The sequence below is a fragment of the Taudactylus pleione genome, unplaced genomic scaffold, assembly GCF_031769625.1.
Source record: "Taudactylus pleione unplaced genomic scaffold, aTauple2 ptg000361l, whole genome shotgun sequence".
Taxonomy (NCBI): Eukaryota; Metazoa; Chordata; class Amphibia; order Anura; family Myobatrachidae; genus Taudactylus; species Taudactylus pleione.
The window spans coordinates 1,208,787-1,225,677 of NW_028284762.1; the positions used below are offsets into that span (position 1 = coordinate 1,208,787).

The 16,891-nt window shown below is 45.7% G+C and overlaps 1 protein-coding gene across 1 annotated transcript in view; it reads left to right on the forward strand.

The window, feature by feature from the left end:
• Positions 1-16,891, forward strand: part of MAEL (maelstrom spermatogenic transposon silencer) — a 62,077-nt gene that overhangs the window by 30,406 nt on the left and 14,780 nt on the right. Inside the window, exons 3-10 of the mRNA XM_088444390.1 lie at positions 4,810-4,845; positions 7,335-7,401; positions 8,808-8,963; positions 9,304-9,345; positions 9,446-9,573; positions 9,687-9,741; positions 15,923-16,064; positions 16,635-16,697. Of these exons, the coding sequence (XP_088300516.1) occupies positions 4,810-4,845; positions 7,335-7,401; positions 8,808-8,963; positions 9,304-9,345; positions 9,446-9,573; positions 9,687-9,741; positions 15,923-16,064; positions 16,635-16,697 (689 nt within the window). The remainder of the gene's footprint in view (positions 1-4,809; positions 4,846-7,334; positions 7,402-8,807; positions 8,964-9,303; positions 9,346-9,445; positions 9,574-9,686; positions 9,742-15,922; positions 16,065-16,634; positions 16,698-16,891) is intronic.

Here is a 16,891-nt window from a genome sequence, read left to right on the forward strand (position 1 = left end):
TTTCGGTAGTTGTCTCCTGCGGGAGAATGTTTGGCTGAAAGGTGGCCAGAGTCTCCGCTCCCAGTCTCCGTCTCCTAGCGGGGAGTGTGTAATGACTGGGTGGATCCGGTGCGGGTGACGGAGCACTCGATCTTCGTCCCTTTGCTGTAGAGAGACTTTGTAATGCCAGAGCACTGTCTGGAGGTCTAGTGTCAATAGCAGAGCTCCCGACCCTTGTACTCCGTCCTTAGGCGGGGAGTGCAAATTCAGCGTGATGTGGATAAGTTCAAATAAAGCCCTAACACGTTTCTTCCCTATTGGGATTTGTTCAGAGGGATGTGTTGTGGATAAGCTCAAATAAAGCCCTAACACATCCCTCTGAAGAAATCCCAATAGGGAAGAAACGCGTTAGAGCTTTATTTGAACTTCTCCACATCACGCTGAATACCCCTCGGTAATTGAGTGCCGCCTGTCCCTTTTGTTGTGAACTGTGAAAATATATATGTGTGTGTGTGTGTGTGTGTGTGTGTGTGTGTGTTTTATATATTTATACCAGGGCTCAAGAAAACCCGTAGGCCAGGTCGCCCTGGCGACCAGATTTGCAGCAACCCCCTGCTGCTGCTGCTAGTGTAGTGCAGACCGTGAGCGCAGTCCACACTACACAGTTTACAAACACGTGTTTGTTATAGCAGCCAATGAGAGTCAGACACGGCTCCCCCCCCGCAGCAGGTGATGGGAGAGACGTCAAGACGTCTCTCCTATAGTGCAGGAGAAGAGTGGGCCGAGACTTGAAGCGGTCAGCGTCAGGAGCGGGGATTCAGGTAAGTTTTTTGTGTGTGTGTAAGGGGCACTGCATAGGGGGTATGACCGCTACTGGGGGCACTGTACAGGGGGGGAGGGTTGGTACTGGGGGACTGTACGGGGGGGGGGTGCTACTAGGGGCAGTGCATAGGGGGGTACTACTCCTGGGGGCACTGTATAGGGGGGCTACTACTGGGTGGACTACTGCCATGGGCAATGCATAGGGGGAGCACTATATAAGGGGGACCACTACGGGGGGCACTGTATAGGTGGGGTGGCTGCTACTGGGGGTACCGTATAGAGGTTGACCGCTACTGGGGGCACCGTATGGAGGGTGGCCGCTACTGGGTACTGTATAAGGGGTGGGGGCGCTACTAGGGGCAATTCATAGGGGGGACCACTACTGGGGGCACTGTTAATGGGGCACTGCATAGAGGTCCACCACTGGGGGGGGTTTACCTGGGATACCCAGTTAGTGGTGTGGCCATGGGGGTTGATTGCCTGGGGCGTAAATGCTCAGTAATGCTGCCCTGGGGGGATGGTGGTCTGGCTCCTACACTTTCATCCTGGCTGCTGGGTTTTAGAAACATTCGTCAAGCCCTGTTTTCTACACAAACCACTTGCGGCGGCACTCTGGTATAAATAGGTGACACAGAAGCAGCATAAACTTCCAACGTGTCGATGCACAAGTTTACTGCATCGGCCTCGGCATAAAACTTGCCGCAAGTGGTTTGTGTATGTTTGGGCCCCATTTGATAAGTGGCACCTACAAAGACACCAGGGATTTAGTATTTGGATAATGGTAGTGCCGCCCGTCTGGAACTAATAAAAAAAAAAAAAATATATATATATATATATATATTATAAATCCCAGGGGCTCTGCACTCACCATAATAACTAATAATAATAAACAGTGGGGTTTTGGTTCATGAATTGATCAATGCATTTAAGCTTGCAGTCCATCGTCACGGGACCCCACTTTACTGCAAGTCCCTACTCTATTGCTCAGAATTATAACATGGACATAGCCATCACGTTAGTGTTAAACTCAGGGTATGCTATCAAGGTTTAAAGCTCACAGCAACTTTGCTTTTAAATGTGAGACAGTTTATTATTATTATTTATTATGGTGAGTGCAGAGCCCCTGTGATTTCTATTTAAACAATGTGGTCACATACCATGTTGCACCCCAAAGCTAGGAATGGTGAGTGCCGTGGATTAGTGCTTTTTGTTTATTATGATTAATTTTTATAATTAATCATTTTTGTGATCACATTTTCTCATGCACCACTTTTAACTAGTTATCTAACTTGTGTCAGCTGTTTTCCTAGGTGCTTTGCAACAGGTGTGCTTGGTAACTGTCTCACATTTAAAAGCAAAGTTGCTGTGAGCTTTAAACCTTGATAGCATACCCTGAGTTTAACACTAACGTGATGGCTATGTCCATGTTATAATTCTGAGCAATAGAGTAGCGACTTGCAGTAAAGTGGGGTCCCGTGACGATGGGCTGCAAGCTTAAATGCATTGATCAATTCATGAACCAAAACCCCACTGTTTATTATGTTTATTATTATTATTAGTTATTATGGTGAGTGCAGAGCCCCTGTGATTTCTATTTAAACAATGTGGTCACATACCATGTTGCACCCCAAATCTAGGAATGGTGAGTGCCGTGGATTAGTGATATAGATATATATATATATATATATATATATATATACACACACACATATATACATACACTCGCATACATACATACACACATATATATATATATATATATATATGTGTGTGTGTATGTATGCGAGTGTATGTATATATGTGTGTGTGTATATATATATATATATATATATATTTTACACACACACGATTGAATCACCCTGTGGAGGTGAAACAATACATGACAATACATATTTCTTTGTCTTCCTGACGACGGGGCACGGAAGCCCCGAAACATTGAAGTAAAGTTTGTCTTTTTTTTTTATCCAGCTGCAGTGCCGTGTATTGTTTCACCGCCACAGGGTGATTCAATCATCCGTTTATGTACTATTTGACAAGGGCACGCAGCAATTTATACTTCTATACTTGGAGTGCCAAACCCACAACTCTATATAGGTGTGTGTGTGTGTGTGTGTGTGTGTGTATATATATATATATATATATATATATATTATTATTTTTTTTTTTAAGTAGGAGGTCATAATAGCGCCCTCTCTCATGTTTTTTGGTGTTTTAAATGAATCCTTCTAATTGGATTTTTGGAGGGAGGAGCAGCTTGTAGAAAAACTTGGGGTTTTCAGTGTAATTTTAATTTGAAGCGCAAGTTAAAGGCAACAATCTGTTATAGAGTGTGTGTGTGTGTATATATATGGAGTATTTAGAAGAAGAGGGATGATGAGATGACTATGAATTGCTATTTCCAGAACTCCTCTGAGACGTTAGTCTGTCCCTTGTACCCACAGGAGTAGGGTCCTTCTCTCCCAGACCGGACACTGGCAGCTGGACTTACTTTAATTTCAAATTGTGCGCTATTCTTATTATACAACCACCACGGTGGCCAGCAGCACCAATACAACCGGCCGAAAATCTGTGTGATTGTGGGGGGTTCCTCTCTGTCCCCAATCAGAGGAAAGGTGAGGTTCCCCAATCTCTGCCATTACAGTCTAGGTTTTAAAGATAGTCAGGTGCATAAATATTGGGACACTGACAGGTGTTTCATATTTTGGCCTCTATTCACCACCACAATGGCTTTGAAATGAAAGTTAGATTTAGGATTGTTTAGTTTGTCCCATTACTTTTGGCCCCTTAAAAAGTGGGAGGCACATATAGAAACCGTTGTAATTCCTACACCGTTCACCTGATTTGGATGTAATTACTCCTCAAATTAAATCTGAAAGTCTGCAGTTAAAGCACATCTTGTTTGTTTCATTTCAAATCATTGTGGTGGTGAATAGAGGCCAAAATATGAAAATTATGTCAATGTCCCAATATTTATGCACCTGACTGTATCCATGCTTGAGTCCTGATGGTTAAATCTATTTGACTGAGGTACTAATTAAGTCACCTGTGCTCAAGCACAGTGTGGACTGTAGTGGCAGAGTTTGGGAATCTTTGGACTTATGCTGGCCATACACGCTACAATTATCAGGGCGATCCGCCTGATATCGGCGGATCGCCCCGATAATTGTAGCGTGTGTGCGGGCGACCGAGGGTTAAATATTGTTCGGTCGGGCATGCAGGATTGTCCAGCATGCCCGTCCGATGCGATATTTACCCGGTAAACTGTCGGCCGCATCGGGCAGTGTATGCCCTGCGCGGCCGACAGACAGACATTTCCTGTGTTCCTTCCTACGGAAGGAACAGGGAAATGTCTCCTCCCCCGGGGGCGGAGCGCGGATGTCGGGCTATACATCTGAGATTTCTCTCACAGTGTATGCCGGCGACATCTGCGGCTGGCATGCTGCCAGATAAAATGTCTGTCGGTCTGACAGACATTTTATCTGGCTGTGTATGCCCAGCATAGTGGAGCGTACACACGGTCAGACTTGTCAGATTTTGTCAGATGAACGATTTGAACGATTTTACCAAAGTTTTGAACGATTTTTGACTGCATTAAAATGAATGGAATCGTCCAAGTCTGACTGCAAACCCATCAGATGTCAGATATCGTTATCTGACAAACGGGAACGCGCATCGTTGATCGTCCATCGTTCAGGCATGTCAGATATGAACGATTTTCCTTCAGATATGAACGACTGAACGATTTTTAAATCGTTATCGTCCATATCTGAAGGAAAAATCTGATCGTGTGTATGCACCATAAGGTATATAACGCTCTATTTATTTATTTTTATTCAAATAAAGTAAAATATTTATTGAATTGAGGATTAAACATGTTTGTTTATTATTCTAGCTGGACTTGAATTACTTCTATGCTTGGAGTAACGCTTTGCATGTGTTATATGGGCATTAGATGGCAGGTTTGCATTATATTTAGTTGCAGTACTGTGTCTGTCTTTATACCCGCAGAGAACGTCTGTGTCAGAACGAACCTCTCAGATATGGGTAAGCACTACTGTAGCCTGATGTTTCCAATTCTCTGTTCTCTTTTACTGGTTTGGTTTTGGCTTTGATTCTATGGGGGTGGAGGAGGAGGGGGGGGGGGGGCAGCTTTTTTCTCAGCCGGGCATCACATGGAATTCAGTTCTACCTATATGTGCCCCTGGTATCTCTTTATAATGATGGCATTCATACTCTGATTATTAGTCCTATTCTATAATGATCTTGTGAGAATGCTAGTTGTTCCTTATACTTAATTAAATTACCAAAACTTAAATATCCTGAGGGCCCTAAATGGTTTAGCTTTATTTGTATTTTAGCAATAAATCTGTTTCTGCTTATTAAGGCAGGGTTGTTTTGTAACTGAGGGGGTCATTCAGACCCGTTCGCGAGCAAAGGACGCTCGCAAACGGGTCGATGTTGCCCCCCTGCACATGCGCACGACGGAGGGAGCTCCGTCGTGCGCATGCGCGAGACCCGGACTGCGAGAGCCAAGCTGTCGCTTCGGGTCTCGCACCAAAGGGGGCGTGCTGTCGATGGTGACTGACAGCACGCCCCCTTTGGTGGGCGTGCCGGGGGCGTGGCGGCCAGTCGGAGGCGTTCCCATGGGTCTGAGTCCGGCCCCAGTGACATCAGTAGTGATGTCAGTGGGAGTGATTTTGGCTCTGATAGAGCCAAAAACACTCCTGGGCTTGCGGCAGCGAGACCCTACCGCAGGGTCTCGTCGCAAGCCTGATGGTCGCGATGGTCTTTGACCATCGCGACCATCATCATGGACGCTCGCTATAGCTGTGGGTGGTCACCCACAGCTATACGAGCGTCCAGGAGGACGCTCCATTTTCATGGAGGAGGGCCCTGATTCAGAGCGAGCGCTCTGGTCAGAGCGTCCGGCTCTGAATCAAGCCCTGAATCCTGTATATGGTGCATTACTTAAATATTGTAACTTAAGCTGGGTACCCACCATACGATGTATCGTCCTGACATGGACCAGAACGATATATCGTGCCCCGCTAATGCAGCCTGCCCTGTCCTGTCCCCAGGTAGGAAGAGTTGCAGTTTCCGATCACCGCTGGATGAATAGATGCAGTGTGCATCTATTCACAATGAGGGGGTGAGCTTGGGGGAAACCCAGCACCTCCATAAGTGTTGGGCACGCCCCCAAGAGTGACGAATTGGAGATGGTCGTCCCTACCCTCTTTTTGGGAAGGAAGCCCTGGTTGCACCTCAGCACCCTGTCCTGCCCCTGGTCTGGCGTGAACACTAGTATGTACCTTTTGTAACCATTTTCGATATAAAATTTTTATTATAATTTAGCATGCTACGCCTATTTGTTAATAAAGCATTTTCCATTAGCCTTATGGTGTGTACTCATGTAGCGAAATAATTGAGCGATTTGAACGATATATCTTTAAAATCGTAAATTTTTTGGTCCCTACCAACTCACCATCGACCAGTGATGCGCGGCCACGTATGGATGATAGCGATATCATCCATCGGCCATGCATGCAGGTCAACTTGCTCGATATCGAGCAGGTTACTATAGAGTCCTGCGATCGTTGACCGCGGGTCGCTATAGTCGTCTTTGACTTGGTGGTGTGCTGGATGATCGCTATTGATCATCCAGCACACCAGGGAGGATGTAGGACGATCAGCCAGCGATATGGTATCGCTGACTGATCGCTACGTGTATGCACCATAAAGCTGCATACACAAATTATTTTTTGAACGATTATCGTTAAATGATATCGTTTAATGATAATCGTTTGAAAAAATTGTTCACTTTCTGAGTCAAACGATTATCGTTCATGCGCGTTCACGTTTGTAGTTCAGTCAGACTTGTCAACTCAACGATTTTCATTAAGGGAATATGCAAAAATAGTTTGTAGTTAAAAAAAAAAATCGTTCATTACACTTTAAAAAATCTGACAGATAATCGTTCATAAAATCGTTGGTAACAAAATCGTGTGTGTATGCAGCTTAAGTCGTATTTTCTCCCGAACCCAGCCTTTCAGGAGACTATTAGACCACTAGGGCTACACTTGAAACTGCTAGACATCAGGGGGTTAACCGGCTAACAGCGTGGTGTCTGTTCGCCGAGCCTGCGCAATTGGTGATAATTTACGGTATAACTGGATTGCTAGAAGCAGGGGGTAACCAACTAACAGACTGGGAATTGTCACCGAGCCTGCGGAATTTTTTTTTTTTTTTTTTTAAAAACAAAAAGTGAGAGGTGGTGATGGTAACAAGAAGTGTTGTTAATCTAGGTATTCAAATTACGGCGCTCTGGGCATAGTCTGAGAGCAATTACGTCTGCGATACTTACTGATGTCCCTGACAGATCGCACTACATTGTGTCTTTTTGGACCTGTAATAGCTTAGCTGACATAACCTTTTATAGCCACATAGCAGCCAAACACATTTTGTCAGTCAGTCTAAAACCATTTGTGGAAAGGTTTACAATGTATTACTAATCACATGACTGTAACACTTTAAAGGCGCAGCAGAAAGAACAGTCCAGAAGGGCGTCACAACATCGGGAGCAGTTACATAAACGGAGCGAAGGTATAATTGTATTCACGCTTCCTTTAGGTGGCGCTACAGTCTGGTTATGAATCATTTGTTATTTGTAAGAGCCCAAAACCTGCATAGGAAAGGTATGGGCTGATGTAGCTGCTATGTGTATGAATAAAATAAATTTTTTGTAAAATTTAAAGTGTCATTCACTGAAACACTCCTCAAGCTCTAGCCAATCGCAAGCTTTCCCTCGCTGGCAGGCTGTGATGGGTTCCCCTTATACACAAACCTCACTGAGCCAATCACAAGCTTTCCCTCGCTGGCAGGCTGTGATAGGTTTGTGTACAAGGGTAACCTCAGCCACTCTGCAGAACAACTGTAGCGAGCAGATGCGTTGGATTTAAAGGTGGTTTAGCCCCTTTTATCCGTTAGATTGCTAAAGCAGATGAACTGATGAACAAGGATATTTTATTCAGTTAAACTTTTGTGTGTATGGGGTGGCAGGCCGCACATTATGTTCAAGCGCATGTGTTCTATGATAGGTTAGGCAAAAGTTGCATTTTGTTTTGCATTCGAATTTCTTGCTCCACAAATCCTGCACTTGCGCGAGTTTCGGCTCGCAAGGCCGTCTATTTGTTGGACCTTCTTCAGCTTAGGGGGTCAATCCAATTAGGTGCAAGTTGCTGTTTTCTCTGCGAATTAATTTTGCAATCCAATTAGCAACTCGCATTGAACCACTCAGAGTAAACTTCTTTTCGTTTGCACCTGCCTGAGATTTAGGGAAATTATTTTAAGGCTGAAATGTTGGGACACCGTGCAGAACCCCTTGGACACCAATTCTGCCCCCCTCCCAACCCAAAGACTGATTAGGTAATTGGAAGTTTCCAATTAGATTAATTACTCCAGTAAGTACTTGTACATTTTGGGGGTTTAAAGACACTGGCCTGAAACTCTTCAAAATCAACTATTTGGTTGCTTTATGCAATTTAATTACAGTATTTCATTTTTTATTTTTTTTTCAAATTGCCTTTTATATTTTTTTGTTACCTCAAAGTATCCCAAAAGCACCTTTGTTTCTACTTTTTTTTTTTGTTTGTTTTCCTTTATTCGTATAAAAGTAAATGCATAAATCACCCATTTAACACCATTTAAATACTTCCAGTACTTTTCTTATGCCCACTAACCGCTTATCTGTATGATTCTGCAAATAAAATTGTCAGTTTTTTTGGGTTGCACTTCTCACATCGCATTTGGCTGACAAATTGCAAACCCCCGCTGCGAGTACCGTGAATAGGCATTTTTAATTGGATTGGAGCAATTCTCTTGCACGCGCATTTGTGCAAAGTCTGCGAGTTTCATTAAACAAACCTGCACCTAATGGAATTGACTCCTTAATGTACGACCCACTGACAACCTAAATGCCTTCATGTATCTCGCTGACATTTGTTTCATAGGTATCGAAAGCAAAGTGATTTACATCATTAACATATTCAGCCACGGAGATATGCCCGGCCTGTGCCTTCAGCCATTCGTCCCCTGCGAGATTGGCTGCGTGCGCTATTCACTGCTAAATGGCGTCATGGATACTTTCCACAACTTCATCGACCCAGGTGAGGTGCTACATATCTCTCTTCTCGTACAGTGGGTGAATTACTTTAGTTTTTATTTCTGTGGGATATGTATGTAACTTAAATCTGGGGACACACCTTTATGTAACTCTATGGATTGTTATATTTCCACTTTAAATCTAGTGGTTACCTTGCTGTGACCAGCAAATCGGAGCCTGTTGCATGTGGTCCCGGCCCTGTGTTATTATTGTGTACCCATAAGTGAAATATGCTGGCACCATATAAATAATCGTAGTAAATTGTTATTACTCATACACGCTGGTAATCACTAGCGCAGGCAGTAGGGAAACAAACGGTGACCTTGTCTCTGATCTTTTCCCAGGGGAGCTGCCGCTGGGTTTCCGCTACCACTGTCACGCCGGAAGTAAGCGATTTTGCGGAGCCTGTGAATGCACTGTACTAAATGTGACCCCACCCGACAGCACTGAGTTGTGTTGCTGACGTTGTTGCCGTCTTTCTGTCAGGTGCTGCCACACATCAGATCCCGGTGTCTGGATTTGAGCTGGCAAACAAGGACTACCACAACATGTTCCGCTCTCTGTGCGATTTTGCCTGCCCTCCCCCGGGTGTGCTGGCAGAGGTTTATTGCAGGGTTAGTTTCCGGGATGGGTCACGGGGTTATCTTGCCCACGGGCTCTATTCTAAAGAGCCGCGGTGTGATTATTCTGTGCTGTGATGTGATTTGTCTGTCTTTCTACATTGCAGAACAATGACATGTACCGAGTAAAATGGTGTCTGCAGTGGCTGGCTGGCAAAGCTGGTAAGGGTCATTTCAGTGCACTTGTGAGGAAGTATCCCGCTATAGGACAAATGGCATCTACCCTGTATAGCGTCTGCTGGGAACCATTAAGCCCCCTAAGCTCCAAAGCCATTACAAAAAATGTAAATCATTCCAGGCCACGGTTCCCCACCTAGTAACCAAATTCAGGTCGGGTCTCTGCTTTCTCGAGATCTACACTGAAAGGATTTTAATCTGCTGATCCCATATGCAGATCCTCATGAGCTGAAATGGGAGAGGGTTATAGGGGAGACACTTGACCCTGCAGCCTGGATGGTGTGTGTGTGTGTATATTTCATAGACAAAAAACCTTACGGTTTTACATGTCCCATTAAGGCTTCTTACACGTGATCTGAAATTTCACAAAACCTACTGAATTTGTGCCGCTCAAACTAGAAAAAGCAATGAAATTCCGATCATTAAGCCTGACGCCTTAATGGACGTGTTCCTTGCGCAATACAGATATGGTATGCCATCACACCCTGTGGTTTACTGCAGATTCAGAACTCTCACAGAATGAGATTGCTGTCACTCACAAAATGGTGGAGCTGCTAATTCACAGAATTGTGTGTTCATTGGAATACACACATGCAGTCTATGCAACTGAGGTCTGAGCAGTTATGTGGCTCCCACAACCCACTCAGTGCCAACAATCTTCCCATTCCCATTCAATCACCACAACAATCTCACTGGCTTCCAACATCCTTCTCACTCCATACATCTATTTAATTTAGAGTACACGTTCAGCTCCCTTAGTTTTAAAACTATCATACTCTGGTTATGCATGTACTCTTTCTTCCCCAATATGCCTCCATGCTGCTATATATTCCCCAATCCCTACTGCTGTGTGTTCTCCCATTTGTGTTAGTCTGTGTTCTCTCATCCGCACCAATCTGTCTTTACCAATCTGCACTGCTCTGTCTTCCCATGTTCATGCCACTCTCTACCCCATCCATGTCGCTGTCCCCCCCAAACTGTGCCACTCTGTTTCCCCCCATCCACACCACTGTTTTCCACCCATCTGTATTACTTTGTTCCTCCACCCTATCCGCACCACTGTTTTTTACCCATCTGCATCACTTAGGCTACCCCCCCATCTGTACTGTTTAATCTTCCCTCCTCTAAATGCCTTTTTGTCTCGCCTATCCACACTGCTCTGTCTCTTCCCCCCCATCCAAACAACTTTTATCCCATCTGCACAGCTCTATTTTCTGCTTAGACCTCAGTTGCATAGACTGCATGTGTGTATTCCAATGAGCACACAAGTTTTTGAATTAGCAGCTCCACCATTTTGTGAGTGACAGCAATCTCATTCTGTGAGAGTTCTGAATCTGCAGTTAACCACAGGGTGTGATGGCATACCATATCTGTATTGCACAAGGAACACATCCATTAAGGCATCAGCCTTAGTGATCGTAATTTCATTGCTTTTTTTCGTTTGAGTGGCACAACTTTAGTAGGTTTTGTGAAATTTCAGATCATGTGTAAGAAGCCTTAATGGGACATGTAAAACCGTAAGGTTGTTTGTCAATGGAATTTCATTGCTTTTTTTTTATAATTAACCATCAGGGTATTGACGTGCAAACCGGGCCACCTGCAGGGCAGAATGACAACAAATAGCTACACTAACACGGGTGGAGGAGCAGACAGCACACAGGAGGTGTTTTAAGGGTGCAGAGGGAGAGACAGCTGCAGGGGCAGGCTGCAGGTGTGTGGGGCAGTGGAGGTGCGGAGCAGTGGCAGCAACGGGCGTGCACAGAAGCATCAGCGGGCGACGGAGGGACTTGCTGGTGCTGGGCATGCACCTGAGAAAATCAAATCAATAAGACATAGATGCATGGACGTATCCATGAGATCCATCCATGTAAAAATGAATGTGTAATATAAAAAAATGACGTGCCTCCACAGCACAACCAGCATCGGGCTTTGGAGCCCCAGTGCTGGTTGTGCTAAACACGGGACAAATGACGTAGGGGTTCCCTGTATTAAGCACAACCAGCACCAGGCTAGACAGAGCCAGTCTTGGTTGCCTAGTTACAGGGGACGAGCAACGTAGGGGTCCTCTCGAAAAAAAAACAATGTTCCCATAGAGAAATCCCGAGGGGGCATGGTGTTTAAGGGGCTGCACCTCAAAAGCTATTGGAGGCACGGTGCTGAAATTTGGCATGGGCTGGTAGAATTGTCGCTCGGTGCTGCATGCCAAATTTCAGGGCAAAAACATGAAAAATTAGGACTTGGGAGTAATTTAAATTTCCAACTGTCAGTATTTTCTGACACTCAATTAGGACTTTATATTTGGGAAGGCATAACTCAGGGTAGGGGGCAAATTTACACTCTGGGTTTTTTTTATTAGGTAGCTATTGTTTCAGGGTAGGTGCTTTTGGGGTTTAAGTAACTGACAAAGTTATAGTTTTTAAACTATTACCTCACGAATCCGCTATTATAGAGATAGGAAGTTTCAACTTGATGCGCAGCCTCGTAGGAGCCTCAATCAGGTGTACTCATTGCGGCTTCACTTGGGTGCACCAAGATGGCAGGTCAGTGCAGGTGGTAGTGGCGGTGGGCTCGGGGAAGGAAGCAGCCATAAGCTGCGGCTGGACCTGGGGATAGCAGGTGTTAGCTGCGGCTGGGACCCATGGGTGTTAGAGGCAGCGGTGGTGCAGGTGGCAGGACCCGGGGGAGGTAGCAGCAAGAATGATGCAGGCTCGGATCTGAACGATCCGCGATACCTGTATTTAAATAAACACAGAAGCAGGGATGGGTCAGTGAGACCCATCTGTGCTTCTGTTTAATTTAAAAAAAATCCCTGTGTGTAAAAAAAAAAAAAATGGCATGGCCCCCCTCCCCAAAAATAACAACAAGCATCGGGCTTTGGAAAGCCAATACTGGTTGTGCTAAATACAGGGGACAAATGGCGTAGGGTATGAAGCACAACCAGCACCAGGCTTTTCAGAACCAGTCCTGGTTGCCAAAATGCGGGGGACAAATGACGTAGGGGGTCCCCTGTATTTAGCCCAACCAGCACTGGGCTCTGAGCTGGTTCTGGAAAAAGAGGGGGGAAAAATGCGTAGTCCCCCTGTATCACAGCCAGGGGAGCCTTTTCACCGGGCCCCCCAGCCGAGGCATCACCCCTGAAAGCTAGTCAGCCCAGGCCGGGGGAGCTGGGGACCCCCCCAATAATGGGGTCCCCCTCTCCAGGGCACCCCAGGCTGATGGCCCGGGGCTATCCCCAGCACCCCTAGGCAGTGGGTGCTGGGTTGATTGTCTTTTGCAGTAGTACTACAGGTCCCAGCAGGCATCCCTGCATACTGGCACTTGGAGAACCACAAGTACCAGCAGGCGGGGCATTAAGGGCCTGCTGGTACTTATAGTACCCCTGCAAAAGAAATATTAAAATAAAACAGACATGTGGGAGCGGCAGCCTTTAAGCTCTTTTTCATGGCTGCCGCTTCCCCAGGACTTCTACTGCGTCTTCACCTGGAGGACGGCGGCCTTTAAGCTCTTTTCCACGGCCACCTCCATCCAGGGCTTCCGCGGCGTCTTCTTACTTCAGCTGGTCTTCTCTCCAGCTCCCCAGCCAACGACTAACTGCACGGCGCCTCGCGCTGGCAGTATATAAGCCAGCCGAGGGGGCGTCACGAGCTGTGAGTGGCTCGGGGTGGCCATCTTTGAATTTCAATAATGGCGCTGAGGCACTGTTTTTGAAAAGAGCACGCTCTGTTCTCACCATTGAAGTCAAACTGAAATCCCGGGCGAAGCTGTCATTCGGGTAGTAGTGTACTTAGGGAACACTACTAATGTCCGTGGGCTCGGGTAATTGCGTTTATTTTTTTTTGCCAAGACCCTGGATTGCCTACTTTGGAACGAATAGGACAGATTAACGCATAGGAGGAGGTGAGTATGGAATTTTTATTACAGGTAATCCATAGGATTGTCTACTGGAGAAGAGGACAGATTGGCTTCATGGATACTAGGTGAGTATCTGAGATAGTGTGTGCATGTGTGTGTGCGCGCATGCATGTTTCAATAAAATTTTACTTTTCTACGGTGTGTGTTTTCTGTGTTTTTTTTAATATTGCTTTTGCTGTGGAACTACAGGTACCAGTAGGTAGGCCTGTAATGCCCCGCATGCTGATACTTGTGGTTCTCCAAGTACCAGCATGCGGGGGAGGCTTGCTGGGAACTGTAGTTCCACAGCAAAAGACTATATTTATATTTTCATATGTACCACACTTTACATAATCAACCTAGGACCCACCGCCCAGGGGTGCTAGGGATAACCCCGGGCTATCAGCCTGGGCGTGGGGTGCCCTGAGGAGAGGGACCCCTATATTTGGGTTCCCAGGGATCCCCGGCATGGGCTGACTAGCGGTCAGGGGTGATGCTACGGCTGGGGGGCCCGGTGAAAGGGCTCCCCTGGCTGTGGCATCACCCCCGCTAGAAAGAGTCCGGTGCTGGTTCTGGTAAATACAGAAGGGACCCTTCGCATTTTTTTCCCCCCTGTATTTCCAGAACCAGGGCCGGCTCAGAGCCCAGTGCTGGTTGCGCTGAATACGGGGGACCCCTATGTCATTTGTCCCCCATATTTTGGCAACCAGGACAGGTTCTGAAAAGCCTGGTGCTGGTTGTGCTTCATACGTGGGACCCCTATGTCATTTGTCCCCTGTATTTCGTACAACCAGTACTGGCTTTCCAAAGCCCGGTGCTGGTTGTTATTTTTGGGAGGGGGCCACGCCATTATTTTTTTTTTTTTAAATCAAACATAGAAGCACAGACGGGTCTCACTGATCCCCTCCCTGCTTCTGTCTGGTTTTTTTTTAAACACCGATACAGGTATTACAGATATTCCAGATCCGAGCCTGCATCTGTGTGCCGCTACCTCCCCCGGGTCCTAACACCACTGCTACACTGCCGCCGCTACCGTCCCCGGTTCCCGGCCGCAGCTAACGCCCGCTAACCCCTACCCCCTCATCCCGACCGCAGCAAACGCGCTCCTTCTCCCCCGGTCCCTGCTACCTCCCGCAAAAGGCAGCCATCTTGCTGCACCCAAGTGAAGCCACAGTGAATACACCTGCTGAAGGCTCCTGCTGCACAAGGAATTGAAACTTCCTATCTGTATAATGGCAGATTTGTGAGGTAATAGTTTAAAAACTGTCACTTTTTAAATTACTTGAACTCCAAAAGGCCCTATTCTGGAACAATAGCTACCTAATAAAACAAGTCTAAATTTGCCCCCTACCCTGAGTTATGCCTTCCCAAAAATCCCCCATAGAGAACAGCAGAAAAGTTGTCCTAACAGAGAATGTCAGAAAAAAGTGACAGTTGGAGATTTAGATTACTCCCAAATCCTCATTTTTTTAAAAATGTTTTGCCCTGAAATTTTGCACGCAGCACCGAGCGACAGTTCTACCCGACCGTGCCAAATTTCAGCCCGCTAAACACCCTGAAACACGACCGTGCCCTTATAATATTATAATAAAATTTATATATATATATTATACACACAGCTATCAAAAAATCTCAATATGTGCAGAAGTGAAGGAAGATTACAAAATGGACCGTGCTTATTTCTTCTGTAGCTGGTACCTAGTTATGTGTCATTTATCCAAACAACTCAGTCCCGTTGGTGTAGGTCGTAAGTGCCAGGTTGCTATGGCAGCAGAGGTCCTATAAAATTAAATCACTTAACAAAGTTTTAAATGGGAAGTAGAGTATCCAATGTCTAATCTAACGCTCTGTTATTGGCGCAGCTGTAGATGTCTTATGACTTCGTAAGGATACTGTATCTTTCTTCAGTACTCTGTCCCATTATGTGTCCTCTCTCCCAGGCGTTGCCTCTTCCGCCCAGTGTAACCTATGTAGTGTGCCCAAGATGGCAGCCTCACCTGGTACCTTCGTTTGGAAGAAAGAATAATCCTTTGAATTGAAGCCCCTAAATGGGGCTGCCTCACCTCTGTATTATGTTCATGTCTCCTGTAAAGCGCTATATAAATGTTTTCGTTCTCTCAAGCTTAGTACATAGTGCATTGTGCTGCAGAGAAGGATTGAGCTCCCATTAGGACAATGCTCTGTTGACTTAGACACAGTAGCGGGTTTTGTCTGCACTTCTCAGCAGGCACTGTCCTCCAGCTCCCATATGTATCTCGCGTGTAATGTCTTGCAGGAATGAGAAATCCATTTCAGCTGCAGGACGTAGAAAGTTTAATCATTCGGTATTACAACGTAAAGCTCAAGGAAGAGCCTTCAAAATCCAGCGTGCACCGTCTCCTCGATGTCGTCCACTGGGATTATGCCAACAACACCAGGTGATGGCGGATTGTGCGGAGCCCTCCTTGTTGGGGGCTTTTCCTCCAGGCTTGCCTGAAATATGACGTATTTATGTAAAATAATAGATAACCCTTTAAATGAAAATCTTAAAAAATAACAGTATTGCATTTAAATATCTGTGTCATGTCATACACGTCCATAGCTGCATGCATAAAACTACGCCCGTAGCCGTCCATAGCTAAACACAGAAACAGTCAGAGGTCCACGTTTGGTTCATATGCAGCAACCGAACCACTTACGCTAACTGGTTAGTATGACACCCCAATGCTTATTCATGGAAAAGCCAAATTTAGGAGGTCACCAGCCTCCCCATCTCCTGCAATCATAGTTACATGCACACCACTCTAGAAGGGATAGTGAGCTGTGTAATATGGAGGAGTCACAGTCGCAGCCTGAAAATCGTTACATTATTCTGTAAAACTAAATAAGTTGAGTCAATTAGGAAATGTGTAATTTTTCTTTTCTTTTTTCTATATATTTGAAGTAAGGGGGAATTGTAAGTGCTGTAGTCAAAGTCCTGAATATCAGCTTATGGGGTCTATTAACAGGTGCAAATGGCACGAGGACAATGACATGTGGTGCTGTGCGCTGGCAAGCTGCAAGAAAGTAACGTAAGTAGGACACTGTGTCCGTGCACTTTCCTACACATCCATCTCATCCGCGGTGTAAGGTAAACTTCTTTTACTCCAGGCAATTTGCAGAATTGAGTAAGGTCGTGCTTATGTCAGAATAACAAGAGATATGGTAAGAACTTACCTTTGTTATCTCTGTTTCTACGAAGTCCATAGGGTCCACAGGGTTGACC